The 17137-nt window shown below is 37.1% G+C and overlaps 2 protein-coding genes and 1 long non-coding RNA gene across 3 annotated transcripts in view; 2 read left to right on the forward strand and 1 right to left on the reverse strand.

The window, feature by feature from the left end:
- Positions 1-1571, reverse strand: part of LOC105108383 (uncharacterized) — a 1816-nt gene extending 245 nt beyond the window's left edge. Inside the window, exons 1-2 of the mRNA XM_011002676.1 lie at positions 1174-1571; positions 2-704 (exon numbers count right to left, since the gene is read on the reverse strand). Coding sequence (XP_011000978.1) covers positions 2-704; positions 1174-1497 — 1027 coding nt within the window. The 5' untranslated portion in view covers positions 1498-1571. The remainder of the gene's footprint in view (position 1; positions 705-1173) is intronic.
- A 7422-nt stretch (positions 1572-8993) lies between these two features.
- Positions 8994-11071, forward strand: LOC105108443 (uncharacterized). Its single transcript, XM_011002763.1, has 3 exons — positions 8994-9219; positions 9330-9614; positions 9702-11071. The coding sequence occupies exons 1-3, from the start codon at positions 8994-8996 to the stop codon at positions 11069-11071; spliced, it is 1881 nt and encodes a 626-aa protein (XP_011001065.1).
- Positions 11072-14169: 3098 nt separating this feature from the next.
- LOC105108386 (uncharacterized) lies at positions 14170-16426 on the forward strand. Its single transcript, XR_839058.1, has 3 exons — positions 14170-14475; positions 14930-15068; positions 15390-16426. It is a non-coding gene; the product is annotated as an uncharacterized LOC105108386 (long non-coding RNA).
- Positions 16427-17137: the final 711 nt, after the last annotated feature.

Consider the following 17137-nt stretch of genomic DNA (forward strand, 5'->3'; position numbering starts at 1 on the left):
TTCCCAAAGAAATTCGCGACGATAACATCTACATCCTCTAAACCAACCCCAATGCAGAGAGGATTAGCAGCCGGAATCCTTACAGAATCAGCCACTCCCTCATTATCACATTTCAAAATCCTCACATTAGGACCATCCCTGCACTTCCCCATACACTTGCATCCAACAACAGCACCCCCTATACCAACAGCCCTCTCAAATTCTTCCAATAACGCTACACCTCCAGACTTCTTGCACTTATTACCCATGCAAACCTCAATTCTGTTATCAGATGTTCCTGACATCATGGAAGAACTTGTGGGATTACAACTAACCCTAATAGCATTGCTACAACTGGTGCTTTGCACACCGCAGCATTCTTCTCCATGGATTCCCAAACCATGATTATGAAACCCATTAATCTCTGTAACGTTCGATTCTTGAGTCAGCAAGGCCGGGAGGATTGAAGTTGGTTCTTCCTGAGCAACTGATTGCAATTCCCCAATAATTGGCTCTGCAACTGCTTCATTCTTCAAACGCTTCATATCAATCACCTCCCCACATTCGCTGTCGCTCGATTCAGACGATGAGGATGATTCACAGTCAAGCTTGGTTTTCATCTTTACAGCTTTCAGCTTCGCCTTCTCTTCTTTCTTCTTCTTCTTTAACTCCTCCTTCTCAGCTCTTAACTGTTCCAACTGTTTCATCAGCAATTGTGTTGCTTCCTGCATACAGAGTTTGATAACGAAAAACACTCAGAAACAGATTTGTTCTTATCTAAATGCACAGGCTATTCAGTATTCATCACCAAAATCTTCCCAGATAAAAACGGGAAATTAAAAAAAAAAAAAAAAGAGGCACAATTTGGTTTTCAGATAAAATCTTGATTAATCCCCATCTAAACTACTAATCAAACAATCAAGATTGGTTTTCAGATCATGTTAAATCACTATCTCCATAAATTCCAATAAGCAGACAGCTTCAATTCGACCTTTGGATAAATTAAGCAAACAAAAGTTGTCAACTTTCAGCTTCTTGAAGATCAAACACCATTACTTACCAAAAAAAAAAAAAGATCAAACACCACCACCAAGCAAATAATCAGAAGCACAACTTATGACACAAACTTAATCTTGGAATTAGTAAATCTCAGACATGCATCTAAAAGATAAAACAAGAAAAGGAAAAACATACAGCGATAAGGTTGGCCTGAACATCATCGACAGAATCATTATGAGGAACCACTGACAATTCTTTTAACAATTTCAACTTCTTCTTTGTTGATGTTTGCCTGTCTTTCTTTTTCCCTCCACATCTCACAACTAATCCTTCTGATCCATAGTAGTACCTCAAATGCCCTTTATCTCTAAACCCAGTATGAGCCTTGCTTACAACTCCAAACCCATTCACAATTCTTCTGGATCTCGAAAAAGCTTCACAACGATTCTGATGATCGCCAAACCCACTGCCCCCAGGGAAACAGGGTGGCTGACGGGAAATAACACGTGACACCTCCATAAATTTTGGCAAGGTTAGCTAGATTGGATTACCTTTATTTCTCAATACTTTCTGTTTCGCTTCCTTATGCAAGCAGGGGAGGGGTAGAAGAGGTGGCTGGGTTTCAACCGTTTCTTTCCACGTGGAAGGAAATGATTGGACATAGATGACGTGGCGTTTGGTTTTGGCGGGCTCGTGAAGGTTTTCGGTTGCCACGCTTTGTCTTTCTTCAGACACGATTATGAGTTCTGTATCAGCTGTTGGATTATTTTTTGGAGATCGTACGGCCACAATTGAAGACAAGTATGGACACGTGTATTGCCGCGTAGAGACACAACTGAAACATGTGCTCGATTTAAGACACTCATGACCACGTGTATTGCCACGTTGAAACAAAATTAACACGTGGGAATTCGAGGTCAGCTTTTTTATCTATGGATATATGAAATCCCAGAATTAACCTTGGGTGCATTATTATTTCTCCTGCGAGCGTCTCCAATCCATATGTGAAATGACGTGTCTCCAATTATTATTATTATTATTATGTAAAGGGGGTTTTAACTTAAATATTTTGAGGGGAGAGAGAGAGAGAGATACCTGTTGAACTAATTTAATAAGCTTCACTGGTCATTAGTATAGTGTAATATAAGATATATTTAAGATGAACACAAGTCAATGTCTAAGTGAAAGATCGAGTGAATTGAGCAAGAACAATTAATTTTTTTTAAAAGAATAAAAAACTCTAAATAATGTGTTAAAAAAAAAATTAAGTTAGATTCCCATCCACCTGCCAAACTAGGTTTATTGTTCAAGCATATGAACATGTGTATGGTCAAAGAACGGAGTCCGTTCTTCAAACAAACTCTTCACACCGAATCTGACCAAAATAGAAGTCATCCTTCATTCTTTCAACAGCATCTTGGATTATAATATGTTTAATTATATTTAGTTAATATACCTAATTAACGAATTTGATAAAAGATTAAAAATTAATAAAATTTGAGTCATAATTCTAAAATTTTAACTCAGGTTAATATAAAAAAAGATATTTTTTTAAAATTAAAACTATTTTAAACAATTTTTATTTTTAAAAAATCAATATATTAATAGATAAGTTAGCCTAAGATCAAATCAAGTATTTTATCTAATGAACTTGGATTTTGAACCAGGTTTTCTTTAAAAAACACTCAAACGTTTAAAAACAATGTTTTGATGATTAAGCTCTAACTAAATTTTATCAAACTAATCAAGTGTTTTTTTTAAAAAAATATTCACATCAACCACTAATCTTAGGTTTAAAAATAAAAATAAATCAGTGAAAACATGACAAAAAAAATTCTAAATAAAAAATACTAATTAAGTGGCTTATGATATGTCGCGGACTCTCCTTTTATGTTCATAAAAAATTTGGGTTCTAATTTTAGTAAGACCCAAGGCTATTCGGGTCCTGCCTCAATCAAAACCTAATTCTATTTTGAGTTTTGCTCGGTTGGACCCAATATTACTTGAGTCCTACAGATGGTCAAATTATTTTGGGTCTTGCAGCTTGTTAGACCTAGAGTATTTGGGTTTTGTCTAGCCGGAGTCCAAAGATATTTTAGATCTTGTAGAGGCTGGAATCTAAAGTTATTTTGGATCTTGCAGAGCTGAGACCCAATATTGTTTTGGATCTTCAATTCAGCTAGACCCAAGGCTACTTAGGTCCTGCACACAGTCGGATTCAAGGCTATTATGAATCTTATAGCCTGCGGGGTATAAGGCTATCTGGATACTACCCAGTCAAGATCTAAGACTATTTTGGGTCATGCAGCAACTAAGACTTAAAGCTACTTGGGTCGTGCAGAAGCTAAAACTCAACGCTGAGACCCAAGGTTATTTTGTGTCTTGTAGTGACTAGGATCAAAAACTACCATCCAGATAACAAGAGTTTTGGGGTGTAATTAATGTAATTAGAGCAGCTCTAAGCACAAATCAACTTCAACGTTATTAATTTTGACGTAGCGGAAGCTAAATAATCTCGAATCCACGAGAGGACTTGTGTTCAAAGAACAATTTTATTGATGATTGAATAATAATGCCAAAACAATAATCTTGACTCTGCTTTTAAAAGAAACGAAACTAGAAAATAGAATCCTAAAAGGATTGGGAAATTAATATCAAACAAGTTGATTTGTTTCCAACACTAATAACTAACGATAAATAAAAATAGAAAATAGAATCCTAAAAGGACTGAGAACTAACAATTAAACTTAACTAACAGTATTGACTTCCTACTGTCTGATCCCTATACCTGCACACAGCTACCTCTTCCTCATGTCCTACATCAGTCTCCTCCTCTTGGAAACAAACTCGTCCCGAGTTATCCGAATACAAAGGCACGTCCTCATGGTATTCTGACAGATCAGCCACATTGAAAGTATTGGAGATGTTCCAATCATCTGGTAGCTGTAAGATATAGGCGTTGTTATTAATTTTCTTGACGACTCTGAAGGGTCCATATTTTCGCTTTTGTAGCTTAGTTCGGATTCCTGGGAACCGATTTTTTCGCAGGTAGGCCATCACCAAATCTCCCTCTGTGAACTCTTTCTTGCGCCGATGCTGGTCGGCAGCAGATTTGTAAGCAGCATTAGCAGTCTCCAAGCTAGCTCGCACCTCCGAATGTAGTTGTTGTACCCTTTCAGCTAGATTTTCCCCAGCTCTACTGTCCTTTGGATGGAATGGTAATGTGACCAGGTCTAACACATGTTTGGGCTGCTGAGTATATACGATCTCGAAAGGAGGTTTTCCGGTTGAGCGATTGGTCATACTGTTGTATGCAAATTCTGCTTGAGCCAAGTCCAGGTCCCATCGTTTTGGTTTTTCTCCACTGATGCATCTCAACATATTTCCCAGAGTACGGTTCACCACCTCCGTTTGTCCGTCTGTTTGCGGATGGAAAGCACTGCTGAACTGCAGTTTGGTGTCAAATTTCTTCCACAAAGTCCTCCAAAAATGACTCACAAACTTGACGTCACGATCTGATGTAATGGTCTTTGGAACGCCATGTAAGCGTACTACTTCGCGAAAGAACAAGTCAGCAACATAGCTTGCATCTGCTGTTTTTTTACAGGCGATGAAATGCGCCATTTTTGAAAACCGATCAACCACCACCATGATGGAATCTTTTCCCCTCTGAGTTCGGGGTAACCCAAGCACGAAATCCATCGATAAATCCTCCCAAATTGTCTTCGGAATGGGCAGGGGAGTGTATAAACCGGTATTTTGGGTTTGTCCTTTTGCTTCCTGACAAACTCGACAATGTTGGATGATTTTCCCCACATCTCTCTTCAGCTGTGGCCAGTAGTAACGGTCGGCGATCAACGTGATTGTCTTGTCACGTCCCAAGTGACCGCCCAACCCGCCTCCATGAAGTTCTCGCATGATTTTCTCTCGTAAAGACCCCTTTGGAATGCATAGTTTATTGGCTTTAAACAAGAAGCCATTCTGTATCAGGAAGTCACTCACATTTTGGTGGGTGCTGCACTTGTTCCACACTTCCTTGAAGTCTTCATCATTGATATACTGTTCTTTCAGAGTCTCAAAACCCGTGATCTCAGTCTCTACTGTCACCAGCAATGTGGTCCGTCTACTTAATGCGTCGGCGACCTTGTTCATCAGTCCAGCCTTGTGTTTTAAGGAGAAGGTAAATTTCTGCATGAATGTGATCCAGCGGGCATGCATATTGTTCATGTGGTGTTGGTTGTTGATGAATTTCAGAGCTTGATGATCACTGTACAACACGAATTCTTTTTGGATCAAGTAATGTTGCCAATGCATGAGAGCTCGAAAGACGGCATAAAATTCTTTCTCGTAAGTTGTCCATCGCAGCCTCGCCTCGCTTAATTTTTCACTAAAGAATTCCACCGGTCTGCCCTCTTGAGATAACACAGCCCCAATTCCCTTCCCTAAAGCATCACAATCAACTTCGAATAATTTGTCAAAATTTGGCAACGCGAGGACGGGTGTAGTGCTTAGTTTCTCTTTCAGTATAGCAAAACTCGTTTCTTGCTCTTCTTCCCAACGGAAACCACCCTTTTTTGTGCACTCAGTCAACGGTGCCGCCAAGCTGCTAAAGTTTTTAATGAACCTTCGGTAGAACGTTGCTAACCCATGGAAGCTTCGCACGTCTGCCACAGTTGAAGGGGTTGGCCGTTCACGAATTGCCTTGACCTTGGTCTCATCCACTTGAACCCCATCCTTTCCCACGACAAACCCCAAGAAGACCAGCTGGTCTTGCAAGAAGTTACACTTTTTCTTGTTTATGTACAGGTGATTTTTCCGCAATACTATCAACACTTCCCTTAGGTGTCTCAAGTGTGTCTCCTCATCAGGGCTGTAAATAAGAATATCGTCAAAGTAAACGACGACAAATTTGCATGAGAAAGGTCTTAATACTTGATTCATGAGTCTCATAAAAGTGCTTGGAGCGTTGGAGAGACCGAATGGCATCACAAACCATTCATACAGTCCTTCGCGTGTTTTGAACGCAGTTTTCCACTCATCCCCAGGTCTAATCCGAATTTGATGGTACCCGCTTCGCAGATCGATTTTGGAGAACACTTTTGCCCCTCCCAATTGGTCGATCATGTCTTGGATAGTGGGTATTGGATGCCGGTAACGGATGGTGATTCTATTGATTGCTCGACTGTCGATACACATTCGCCAGGTGCCATCTTTCTTGGGTACTAGTAATGCCGGTACTGCGCACGGGCTCTTGCTCTCCTGGATGTATCCTCTATACAACAAGTTATCAACTTGATCCTGTAGTATCTTATGTTGTTGGGGGCTCATTCTATAGTGTGCTAGGTTTGGTAAGTTGGCTCCTGGAATTAGATCAATATGATGTTGTATGTCCTTTATTGGTGGCAAACCCATTGGTAGCTCTGTAGGTGCCAGATCAGAAAATTCAGTTATTAAAGGGAGGATCTTTTCAGGTATTGTTTCCCCTCTTGTATCCTCCTCTTGAGCTAGTAACGCACAAGCTTTGCACTCCTCAGCCACATGTTTTGTTGTTATGGTTAGGAAACTTTCTCCCTCCTCTTGTCGTGACTCTTTTTTTAAAATAGGTGGTTTCAAAATGATATGCTTCCCTTTCCACCAGAATTCATAGGTATTAGCCCTTCCTTTAAAACCAATGTCCACATCGTATTGCCATGGTCTTCCTAACAGAATCTGGCAAGCATCCATCTCCACTACATCACACACAATTTCATCTTGGTAATTCTTACCAATTGACAACGGTACCCTACACACTTCATTAACTACATCAGTTGCGCCTTCCACCTTTCGAATCCAACGTAGACCATAGGGTTGCGGGTGTTTCTCAGTGGTCAGTTTCACCCTTCGAACCAGTTCTTGGGACACCAAGTTCTCAGAACTTCCTGTGTCGATTACTACCCTCGCTATCACTCCATTGATAATGGCATTGGTCCGGAAAACTTGATGGCGAGTTGAAATCTCGGGTCCCCTTTTAGGTGTCAAGAAGACCCTTTGAACAATGCAATTGAACTTTTCATTCCCACCTTTTTCTGCTGGAATATCACACGGTTGGTGCATCACCATTCCAATGAAGTCGTCCTCCTCACCCTCCTTAATTCCATCGACCACCTCTGTGTCATGGTCATCGTCCCCTTCTACTTCATAATCACCTTCCACAAAATTGACAGCAGGTCTTTGCGGACATTGATTTGAACGGTGTCCTGGTTGATGACATCTGTAACATAGTGAGGGCGCTGGTCTAGCATAGGGGTTCGGTGCTTGCTGTGGTGCAGCTCTTCTTGGTCGATTTTCAGTAGCCACGATCTCATTGGCTGGTTCAGTTGTGGGTGTCACTCTGCTTGGTCCTGCATGATACTGTTGGTTTGTAAACCTGGGTCGTACAGATGGTGCTCGGATTGGTTCTTCAGCCTTTCGTGCCAAATCGAAAGCTTGTCCGAGGGTGAATGTATTAAGCATCTTCATTTGGTCTTGTATGTCCCGTTTCAAACCTCCTCTAAACCTTGCGATTTGCATGTTTTCATTGTCTGGTAGCAAGTTTCGTGAATTTAATCGAATGAACTCGTCGATGTACTCTTCCACAGTCCGATTCCCCTGTCTGCAATTCTGTAATTGAACGTATAAACGTTGCTCATAATCAGGAGGTAAGAATTTACCCATGAATTTGCTCTTCATCTTCTCCCACGTTGCAATCGGAGGTTTTCCGTCTAGCACTCGCTTGTTTTTTAAATACTTCCAATAAGCTGCAGCTGATCCTTTTAGTTTATTGGCCACAACTTTGAGTTTTCGATCTTCAGAGCAGTCCATCACCCCAAACCCCGTCTCAACCTCGTCGATCCAAGAGAAAAACTCATCCACGTTTTGTGTTCCTTTGAAGGTTGGCATCTCCACATTGAGCTTATAATCTCGGTCACCTTGGGTTCTCCTTGGAGCTCAATCTTCTAACTCAATAAATTGAGAGTTTGTTGACGACATCACAGGTAATGATTGTGTGTTTTGGTATTGTGGTATGTTTTCAGGATTACGGGTCAAGGACGTCGGGCCACGAGTGATCTCAGCTGCCCCTCCACGTCGTTGGTCGTCTACCCTGTTGCCATTAGGAGACAACACTTCTAATCTTTGAAGAACCTCCTCAAGCTGAGCTTGCAGTAATGGAACCCCATCGAATAGTGGACGTATGTCATTGATGGCGGCAGTAACAACCCCGGTTGCTATTGCCCTTATTCGCTGATCCTCGTCAGTCGAACGACTACTCCCAATATCATCGCGTGCCATCAGAAATTTTGCTGAGAGCGTAGGCTCTGATACCACTTGACGTAGCGGAAGCTAAATAATCTCGAATCCACGAGAGGACTTGTGTTCAAAGAACAATTTTATTGATGATTGAATAATAATGCCAAAACAATAATCTTGACTCTGCTTTTAAAAGAAACGAAACTAGAAAATAGAATCCTAAAAGGATTGGGAAATTAATATCAAACAAGTTGATTTGTTTCCAACACTAATAACTAACGATAAATAAAAATAGAAAATAGAATCCTAAAAGGACTGAGAACTAACAATTAAACTTAACTAACAGTATTGACTTCCTACTGTCTGATCCCTATACCTGCACACAGCTACCTCTTCCTCATGTCCTACATCACTAGTGGGTTAAATTATTATCATTATGTCATAATTATTTGTTTTGTGGTCTAATTTACTGCTTGTGTTGTTATTAGAAGTAACCAAAACCACCATGTCTGCAAGAAGCTGGAAATGGTCAATTTGTTAAGATTCATTGTTTTCAGTGATATAATGATCTTGTTTTTCAAATAATTTGTGATTGTTTCTGTGTTTAGTACTAGCTAGTACTCTGTTCGTTGTTGCATTAGTTAGATTTTGTCTCTGGTTTTTTTGGAATCTTTACTAGAGCTGATTTCATTACTGGAAAAATTAAATTAGATTGCACCTTTTGTTGAAGGCGAACAAAAGGACATAAGATGCATATCAACAACTTGTCCAAACGTGCTCAAGAATTGTGGAATGAATGGGAGTTTCGCTCACTGATTTTGTTAAGTCTGGTTCTCCAAATCTTGCTCGTTGTCATTGGAAATCGGCGGAAGTACAGCAGTGGAATCGGGCTCGAATGGATTGTCTGGATAGCATACTTGTCTGCGGATTGGGTGGCAACTTTAGCATTGGGTATTGCTTCCCGTAGCCAAGGAGGTTTGGAAACAAATCCCACCAATCCGACTCCAAACTTCATTCCATCATTTTCAGCACCAATACTCCTTGTACACCTTGGTGGCCCTACACTATAACTGCTTATGCACTAGAAGACAACGAAATATGGTTAAGGCACATTCTCCAGCTGGCAATTCAAACTGCTGCGGCTTCTTATTTCTTGTTCAAATCATGGGGTAAGGATCCACTCATATATATAGCCCTTCCCGTTTTTGTTGCTGGAATTACCAAGTATGGAGAAAGGATTTCAGCTCTTTCGCAAGCTAGCTCCGAGAAGTTTAGGGCCTCCGAAATTGGAAGAAATTTCAATAGCGAATTGAGCGAGAAATTTCCATCTGTTGGCTTATTTGACATGTCTATTGAAGAAGTGAAAGAAGGTTTAGAATTTAACTACATAATACCTGAGGCTGTGTAACTCTATGAAGCACATTTTTTGTTTCAAATCTTCAAGATACTTTTCGCAGATCTCGGCCTTAACCATAGTAGCTATATGGTCAGCTATCATATCATAAGTAGCAAGAAAGCCACAGAAGCCTTCAAATTGATAGAAGTTGAGTCGGGATTTATGTACGATGTGCTTTTTACAAAGGTGACAAGAGTTTGTTCAACTCATACTATTCTTCGCTCCATCAGTTTCCTATCTTCTACTTCTGCATTGGTGACCTTCTCGTTAATGATAGCGAACAAGCATGCCTATCCAGAAACAGAGGTAATTATATCATACATCTTGCTGGGTGGTGGAGTTGTTCTTGAGATATATGGAGTCATCATGCTACTCTTATCTGAATGGGCTATGCTTCATCTTAGCATGCTAAGAAAGCCTTGGGCCGATTCTGTCTATCGAGCTATCTATTCCGACAGGAACAAAGGGTGGGAAAGATACATGGTACAACACAACTTAACAGATGCTCAAATAATCAAGAACGGAGCTTTGTGGAAGATGGTCACAAATTCATTGGTATGTAAACCAACACCCAAAGTTTGTTTTCTGAAGTTGATAGGCAAGTATAACATTCAAAGTTGGGAGGTTATCAGCGACGGATTAAAAGAATTAACTTGGGAATACGTCTTAGATAAACGTTCGAGATATAGTCATGAAATGCCTCAACCTGATCCTGGCATGAATGATTTGAAGGAGTTACTGGCTGAAAGAGGTGATCAGGTACTGAAAAGCATGGGATGCTTGGTAGAATTTCGTTGGGCTGTGGTTGAAATAGACTTTCATGGGAGCCTCCTTTTATGGCACATTGCCACTGATATTTGCTATCATGATGATATTCGCAAAAAGAAAGTTGATGCAAATAATCCTCCTTCATATCGCAAAATGAGCAGATCCTTATCTAATTACATGTTTTATCTTCCAAGTGATCGTCCAAATATGCTACCTAAAGCGATACGTGAAGTACCAATAAAGCAAGCCGGCATTCAACTCGCCGAATTCTCGTGGTGCTGGAGATCGAAAATAATAACTGGGCTGCCGCAGGCATGTCGGGGAGAATCGGCAACCATCCGTTACCGGCATCCAATACCCACTATCCGAAATAAAAAAAAAAATGGAAACAATTTGTCAATGCTACGTGATGCTTGCAAGCTTGCCAAGAAATTACAATCTCTGGAGAATAATTGGACCAACGAAAAAAAGTGGAGGATGATAAGTCAAATATGGGTGGAGATGTTGGCTTATGCAGCATCTAATTGTGGATGGAAAGAGCATGCTCAAGCACTTGCACGTGGTGGGGAGCTCCTCACTCGTGTGTGCCTTCTCATGGCGCATTTGGGTTTGAGGGAGCAGCATCTAACCAGTTCCAGCGCAGCTCAAAATCCAAACTTTTAAGTCTTGCTACTATAAATTAATTTTCAGTTGGTTGCTCTTTTTCTATGTTCGAAATATTGTTTGAGAGTCTTTCTTTACACGGAGACTAGTTTTAGGAGTCTTTATTTCATTTCATCATTATTGTTGTATTTTGGTGTGGGATTTTCTTGTGTGAAATTTTGTAATTTTTTTTAAATAAAAATGTGGCCTACACATCAGGCTTAGCACTCCCTAGAAAAAACAAATCTTAAGGAAGATGTGCAAAATTGATATGTATATGTACTTGATGAAAGTTTTTGCAACACTCCCTGATTTGATTCTCGGGGAACAGAAGGCATAAAGCCACAGACAGTTAAAGCTCAACCAATCATTACCAACAAAATAGCACGAAAAGCTCATAACTCGAACACTTTTAAATAAATAAATCTAGCATATTTGCTTCCTTCTTTTTTGCTTTTTTTTGTTTTCCAGGCTGACCATTATTTAATGGTCATACTTTTTTTAAATGAAAAAAGTTATTGTTTGAGGTTTTAAATTATATATATTGAACTAGAATGATTTTTTAAAATTAAAATTTTCTTAATTGGATATTTCCACAAAATTTCAATAATAAAAAGGTGACATTAACTAATTGAATATGATCTTAAGTTTACAAATAAATAAAACAATATATCATTTATAAAATCTTGAATGAAATAACAAAAGAAAAAAAACATAAAGATACACGCAAAAAGAAGGATGATATGTTTTATTTTATTTATAATTTAAATAAAAAAAGCACAGAAAAGAAATTCAACAAATTAAATTATTAAAAAATTTAGAAAAAATAATGTGGAAGAAATAAGAGGAGATGGGCCTAGACTTGAGCCCAAAGGCGTCCAGCCTCTGTCCCGGAGTATTTTGACAAGCCACGAGGCTTCATATAAACACTTGCAAAAGTTGAACGTGGAGAAGATCTACTAATTAATCTGTCTGTTTAAAAATTTTACACTGCTTTAAATGGTTCGGAAATCAATCTTTACATGGTAGAATACTCAAAATCTTAAATTAAATTAAATAATTAAATAAATTAAATATGAAATTAAACTTAAAATCTAAAATAAAAATGGCTTCAACAATGAAAACAAATTCATACACTCACGGACTCAGTGAATATTGTTTGACTGCAGTTTACTTATTATATGTGGACAAAGGATTTTATTCCAAATTAAACAGGAAGTGTTGCCGTGAAAATCACGAGCTAAGTAGATGCCTGCAGAATAAAGGCTTACCTTGCGACCAAAGGGAAAGTAATTTATTCTGGAAGTCCAACATTTCCTCTCTCTTGTACCTTGGAAGTAATCATCGTTCTACAGGAATTCATTACAAGATTTTCGAGCAGCGATGGAACCAGCAATATTTCTAAAACAACTCATGTTAAAATAATTATAGGCTTTAATTACTTTTCGTCCTCAAATTCATTTCTCTCGTGTATCAATCACCAAATGCTGAAAGAAGACAGAATAAGTCACTGGAGAAGGGAGATAGAAGAAAAGGATTCATTTTGGCCAACCACTCTTCAGCACAAAAAATGCCTATTTGTTTTGTTAATAGATTCATCTTTTATAGGGAGTTCAATGAATGTAGTATTTCCTTTTTATATCAGGTTTATTGAGTTTTTTTATTTGATTTTTTTTAGACTTATTAGAGGCTATTTTAAGGTTGAGAAGGATGTTACTATGGTTTCCAATATATTTTTATGTTATTACAAGATGAAATTTAGGTGTTTGTAGTCCAAAAATCACGTTATTAATAATAATAAAAAAAACACATGTTTCATAAAAATAAAAATAAATACATAAATTAAAAATTAGAATTTTAATAAAATAATTAAAAATTAACTTTGAATTATTCTTTGAGCGTAGTGTGAACGCAATAACTAGGATTAACTCCATAATAAAAATTACTAAAATCCAAAAAAAAAAATTAATTTTATTAATTTTCTTATCCATGGCATAAACTTTTCATAAAGTTTTGCTTGTGAATAGAGAAAGTAATTTATTCTATATTTTTTTTCTTGCAGAGATCCCTTTATAAAGGTTCGAATTGTGATGAGAATAAACAATTTGTTATATTTATATGCTACATTATCAAGTTTATAGCGTCGCAAAATCTCTAAAAAAAGAAAAAGAAAAGGAAAAGCATAGTTTTGAGGCATAAGGGCTCGAAACACTATATTCTTGATGGGGGACAGCTTTAGGTGATATTACTTGATGTCGAGCGTTGGGTCAGATTGATAATCATGGTTTAGGGTCAAATTACTTAACCTCAAACTTTTGAAATCACATAAAAAATTGGGGGAGGAATTTGTAATTTTATTTCTTAATTTCAATTTTAAGCATCACATCAACTTATTTGTGTCTAAGAATCCTTGCTATCAAATTGGGGGATGCTTTTACATAAAGTAATAAAAAAATCTATTGAAATCAAATATAAAAAAACTACAAGATTCTTCTTCATCCAATCTAATTGCTCGAGGAATAATTTTACTTTAGTTTCCAAGGAGGGCAATTGATGCTCTTGTCTATGAAACTTTAGAATATTTGCGAGCGCTGATGAGACTAAGGTAGAGAACTTGCAAATTAATCTTCGAATAAAGAACATGAAAGTTAACCTGAGAAATATTTTAACAATAGATATCCGAAACGACTTGTTTGTAACGCATCCGAATGTTGTTTTCTTATCGGAATTAAAGCAAAGAATTTGAGAACTGTATACTTTAGTCAATCGGAGGAAAAACCTCTGTTTTCCTAACACTCTGTTCTTTCTATTTTCGATCATGTCGAAGGCTTTTCTTAAAGGGGTAACTTGTGAATACAGAAAGTAATTTATTCTATATATTTTGCTGTTGCAATAATCTCTAACATATGCTTAGATAACGTTGGGAAACTATCTCTGGACAAACAGAGATAATGGAGAGAGGGAATCTGTTTTCCTGTATTTTTTTTATTTTGAAATTATAGAAATCCACTTCAAAACTGTTTTAGAGATAGATTTATTTCATATATCTTTTTAATAAAAAACATTTCTATTTCTTTAGTGTTAGTTCATTCTTTCTCTGATAATATGTATTAGTTGATTCTATCTTGAAACGTTAACCAAATGTAACTTTATAGACCTTTCATTGAGTTTTGGCTTGTGATGAGAGCAATACTTTATCCTATTTCTTCTATCAACTATATAAGAACGTTTGACTGACTTCACTTTGGGTACTAGTAGGAATTTTATGTTCAAGTTTATAGAGTTCCACAATCTCCATAAATAAATCACAATCTCTATAACTAAAACACAGATTTGTGGGACGAGGATTGGCAGGCGACATAAGCTGGTTGAACGGAAGCAGAGCCCGCAGACATTCACCAAACGTTTGGGCTGCAAAGTTGTGAGTATGTGTCTCTGTTTGTATCTGTATCTGAACTGTTTTTTTACATGCTTTGAACTCTAAATCTCTCAAGGTGTATGGATCTGAACTGTTTTTTGACATGTTTTGAACTCTAAATCTCTCAAGGTGTATGGCTGCTTCACACTATGCACATCGAGGAACCATGTCTTTTATCATGCGGTGATGATAAGAAAGTATTAGAAAGCATAAAACTCGAGGGCTTACATCTTACAACTGGCTACTGATAAGTCATATGGTTAAGGGTAATGTAACTGCATAGAAAGACAAACCATCAAACATCTTCACCCTAATCACTATATATTGCATATCAACAGGAAAAAGGGAGAAAAAAAACGACATCTGTATCGTATTTGATTTCTCTAGTTTAGTTAAGTTCTTTTATATACATATAATGATTTTGGTAGATTTATTTATTTTTGAAAATGTTTTCTTTTCAGGGTCTTGTGGTCGAAGATGTGCATGCATGATTGTCTAAAACTGTTGAGGAACTATGGAGTGGATGGGGGCTTCGCACATTGAAGCTACGCAATCTCTTTCTTCGAATACTATCGGATTCTGACTTGGTACTGCTGTTCGGTTAGTATACCTATCACAAACTGGGTTGCCGTTAAATTTAAGGTTTAAGAAAAATTGAATCCAAGGGTTAGATTGTAATACTAACAAAGTAGAAACCAAAATCAAAATCATTTAAAAGCTTGAAGAACGAAGTATATATGAAGAATGGAAGGATTGAAAAGTTACGTTTTCAAACCTGTGTTTTATAACATTAAATTAAATTAAACAAGTTCTTTGAAGTGTTCTTGGAAAAGTTATTATTTTACTATCTAAAACTCTTGAGATCTTTCTATTACTCCTCAAAATATATTTGTTTTATCCTAATAACGTCCATATTTGCAGTGGGTAAATAACGCTTAAAACCATGTTACAAAAGCTGAACAATCATCAATCCTCAGCAGTGGCAACATTATCATTGGGTATCCTTGCTCTCAGCCGAGCCAACTCTGCAAATCCGAAGTTGATTCCAATAATTCGGCTTCCAACCCTACTTCTTCAGCTTGGTGGTCCTTGAATTGTCACAGCTTATTCTATGGAAGACAACGAATTATAGCGAAGGCACCTTCTTGGTAGCAGTCCAAGTCGGGGTGGCTTCTTATGTCTTGTTCAAGTTACGAAGCAGGAATGCCATCATGCTAGTAGCCATTCCCGTCTTTATTTCAGGAATAATCAAGTATGGAGAAAGGATATGGGCTTTCAGGTTAATTAGCAAGTTCCCAGACTTTTGAGCACTACACAGACAATCAATTATTCTTCCAGCCACGCTTCTGTTCTAGAACATCGCTTCCGAGTTTGCATAGATATCTCTATGAAGCTCGTCTTTTGTTCAGGATGCTGTTCACAAATTTAGTTCTTGGCATTGATGATCAAAAGATAACCTACGATTTGATTTCGAAAAAGAATACCAAATTAAGAAGGCTTAAGTTGATAGAAGTCCAGGTGGGAATATTCATGTATGATCTGCACTATTCTAAGGTGAGAAACGTTTCTTTTCCACGCATCATCCTCCATTCTATCACCTTCTTACCTCTGTTTCTGCATTAGTTGCCTTCTCAACAATAAGCACAAAGAAGAACGTGTATTCTAACCCTTGAGTCCCCGATACCAGTGATTTCAACGTCCTAAAGCAGCTATAATAATTAGCAGAGAGAGGTGACGTGGCACATTTCGAGGCGAGGATTTCTTTTAAAAAATTGGATGGAGTGTGGTTGGTGTAGAATTCATTAATAGCCTCCTTTCTTGGCACATTGTTACTCGTGTCTGTTATTGCTTGGTCTGTGATAAATTGTGCCCTTGAGTGGGAGAAAATAAATAGCCATGTAATTAGTTCATATAAAATTTTAATGCTGTTATATTTTAGTGTAAGGTTTATTTGTAAATGTTTTTATTTTCTATATTTTTGTGGCTATAAAGAGGATAGTCAAAATAATTTTTAGATTATTTTAGGATTTTGGGTAAAAAAATTATATATAATCTTTTATTTTCACATAGTAAATTTATTTAGTCGGCTTAAATTATAAATTATATGGATGGATTGTATGGTTGACCGTTCTTGATTTTTATATTTTTTTTATTTTTCAATTGATTTTTATATTTCTACCACAATTATCATAACATTATCAATTAAAAAAATGGTGTTGGCAGTAACCTCGATCCAAATTAATTAATTATATAATTACATGGTGTATCATTTCTTTTCAGAAAACTCTAAATTAAAAAGGTCTGCATAAATTTTTGGATAATCAATCTCTTTTAAAAAAATATTGACAACGGTCATAGATCTAAAATCATTGTTAAAAAAAATATTATTATTAAAAACTAGAATCCAATTAACATTAATATTCCCAAATTTAAAAAAAAATATTTATAAACATTAATAATTAAATAAATATTACATTAAATCAATTATGCTACAAAATTAAAAAATAGTGTCCCGCGTAAATAATTATCTTTGAACAACCTTTGATTTTGTTGAAACGGGACACGTGGGCAAGATTATGTGAACTATTTCCCCTTTTCATTTAAGATTTTTTGTTTTTATCTTAATAGTTAGTTGAACTATGGCATATTTTGATTTATTACCCTTCTAG

This window comes from Populus euphratica, unplaced genomic scaffold (assembly GCF_000495115.2).
Source record: "Populus euphratica unplaced genomic scaffold, PopEup_1.0 scaffold187.1, whole genome shotgun sequence".
NCBI lineage: Eukaryota > Viridiplantae > Streptophyta > Magnoliopsida > Malpighiales > Salicaceae > Populus > Populus euphratica.

Bases quoted from the DNA above. Each gene is read 5' to 3' on its own strand.
- LOC105108443 (XM_011002763.1), top strand. From the start codon at position 8,994: ATGCATATCAACAACTTGTCCAAACGTGCTCAAGAATTGTGGAATGAA. The intron at 9,220-9,329 runs GTTTGGAAACAA...CTTATGCACTAG, and splicing joins TGCTTCCCGTAGCCAAGGAG to AAGACAACGAAATATGGTTA. The intron at 9,615-9,701 runs GTTTAGAATTTA...TACTTTTCGCAG, and splicing joins TATTGAAGAAGTGAAAGAAG to ATCTCGGCCTTAACCATAGT.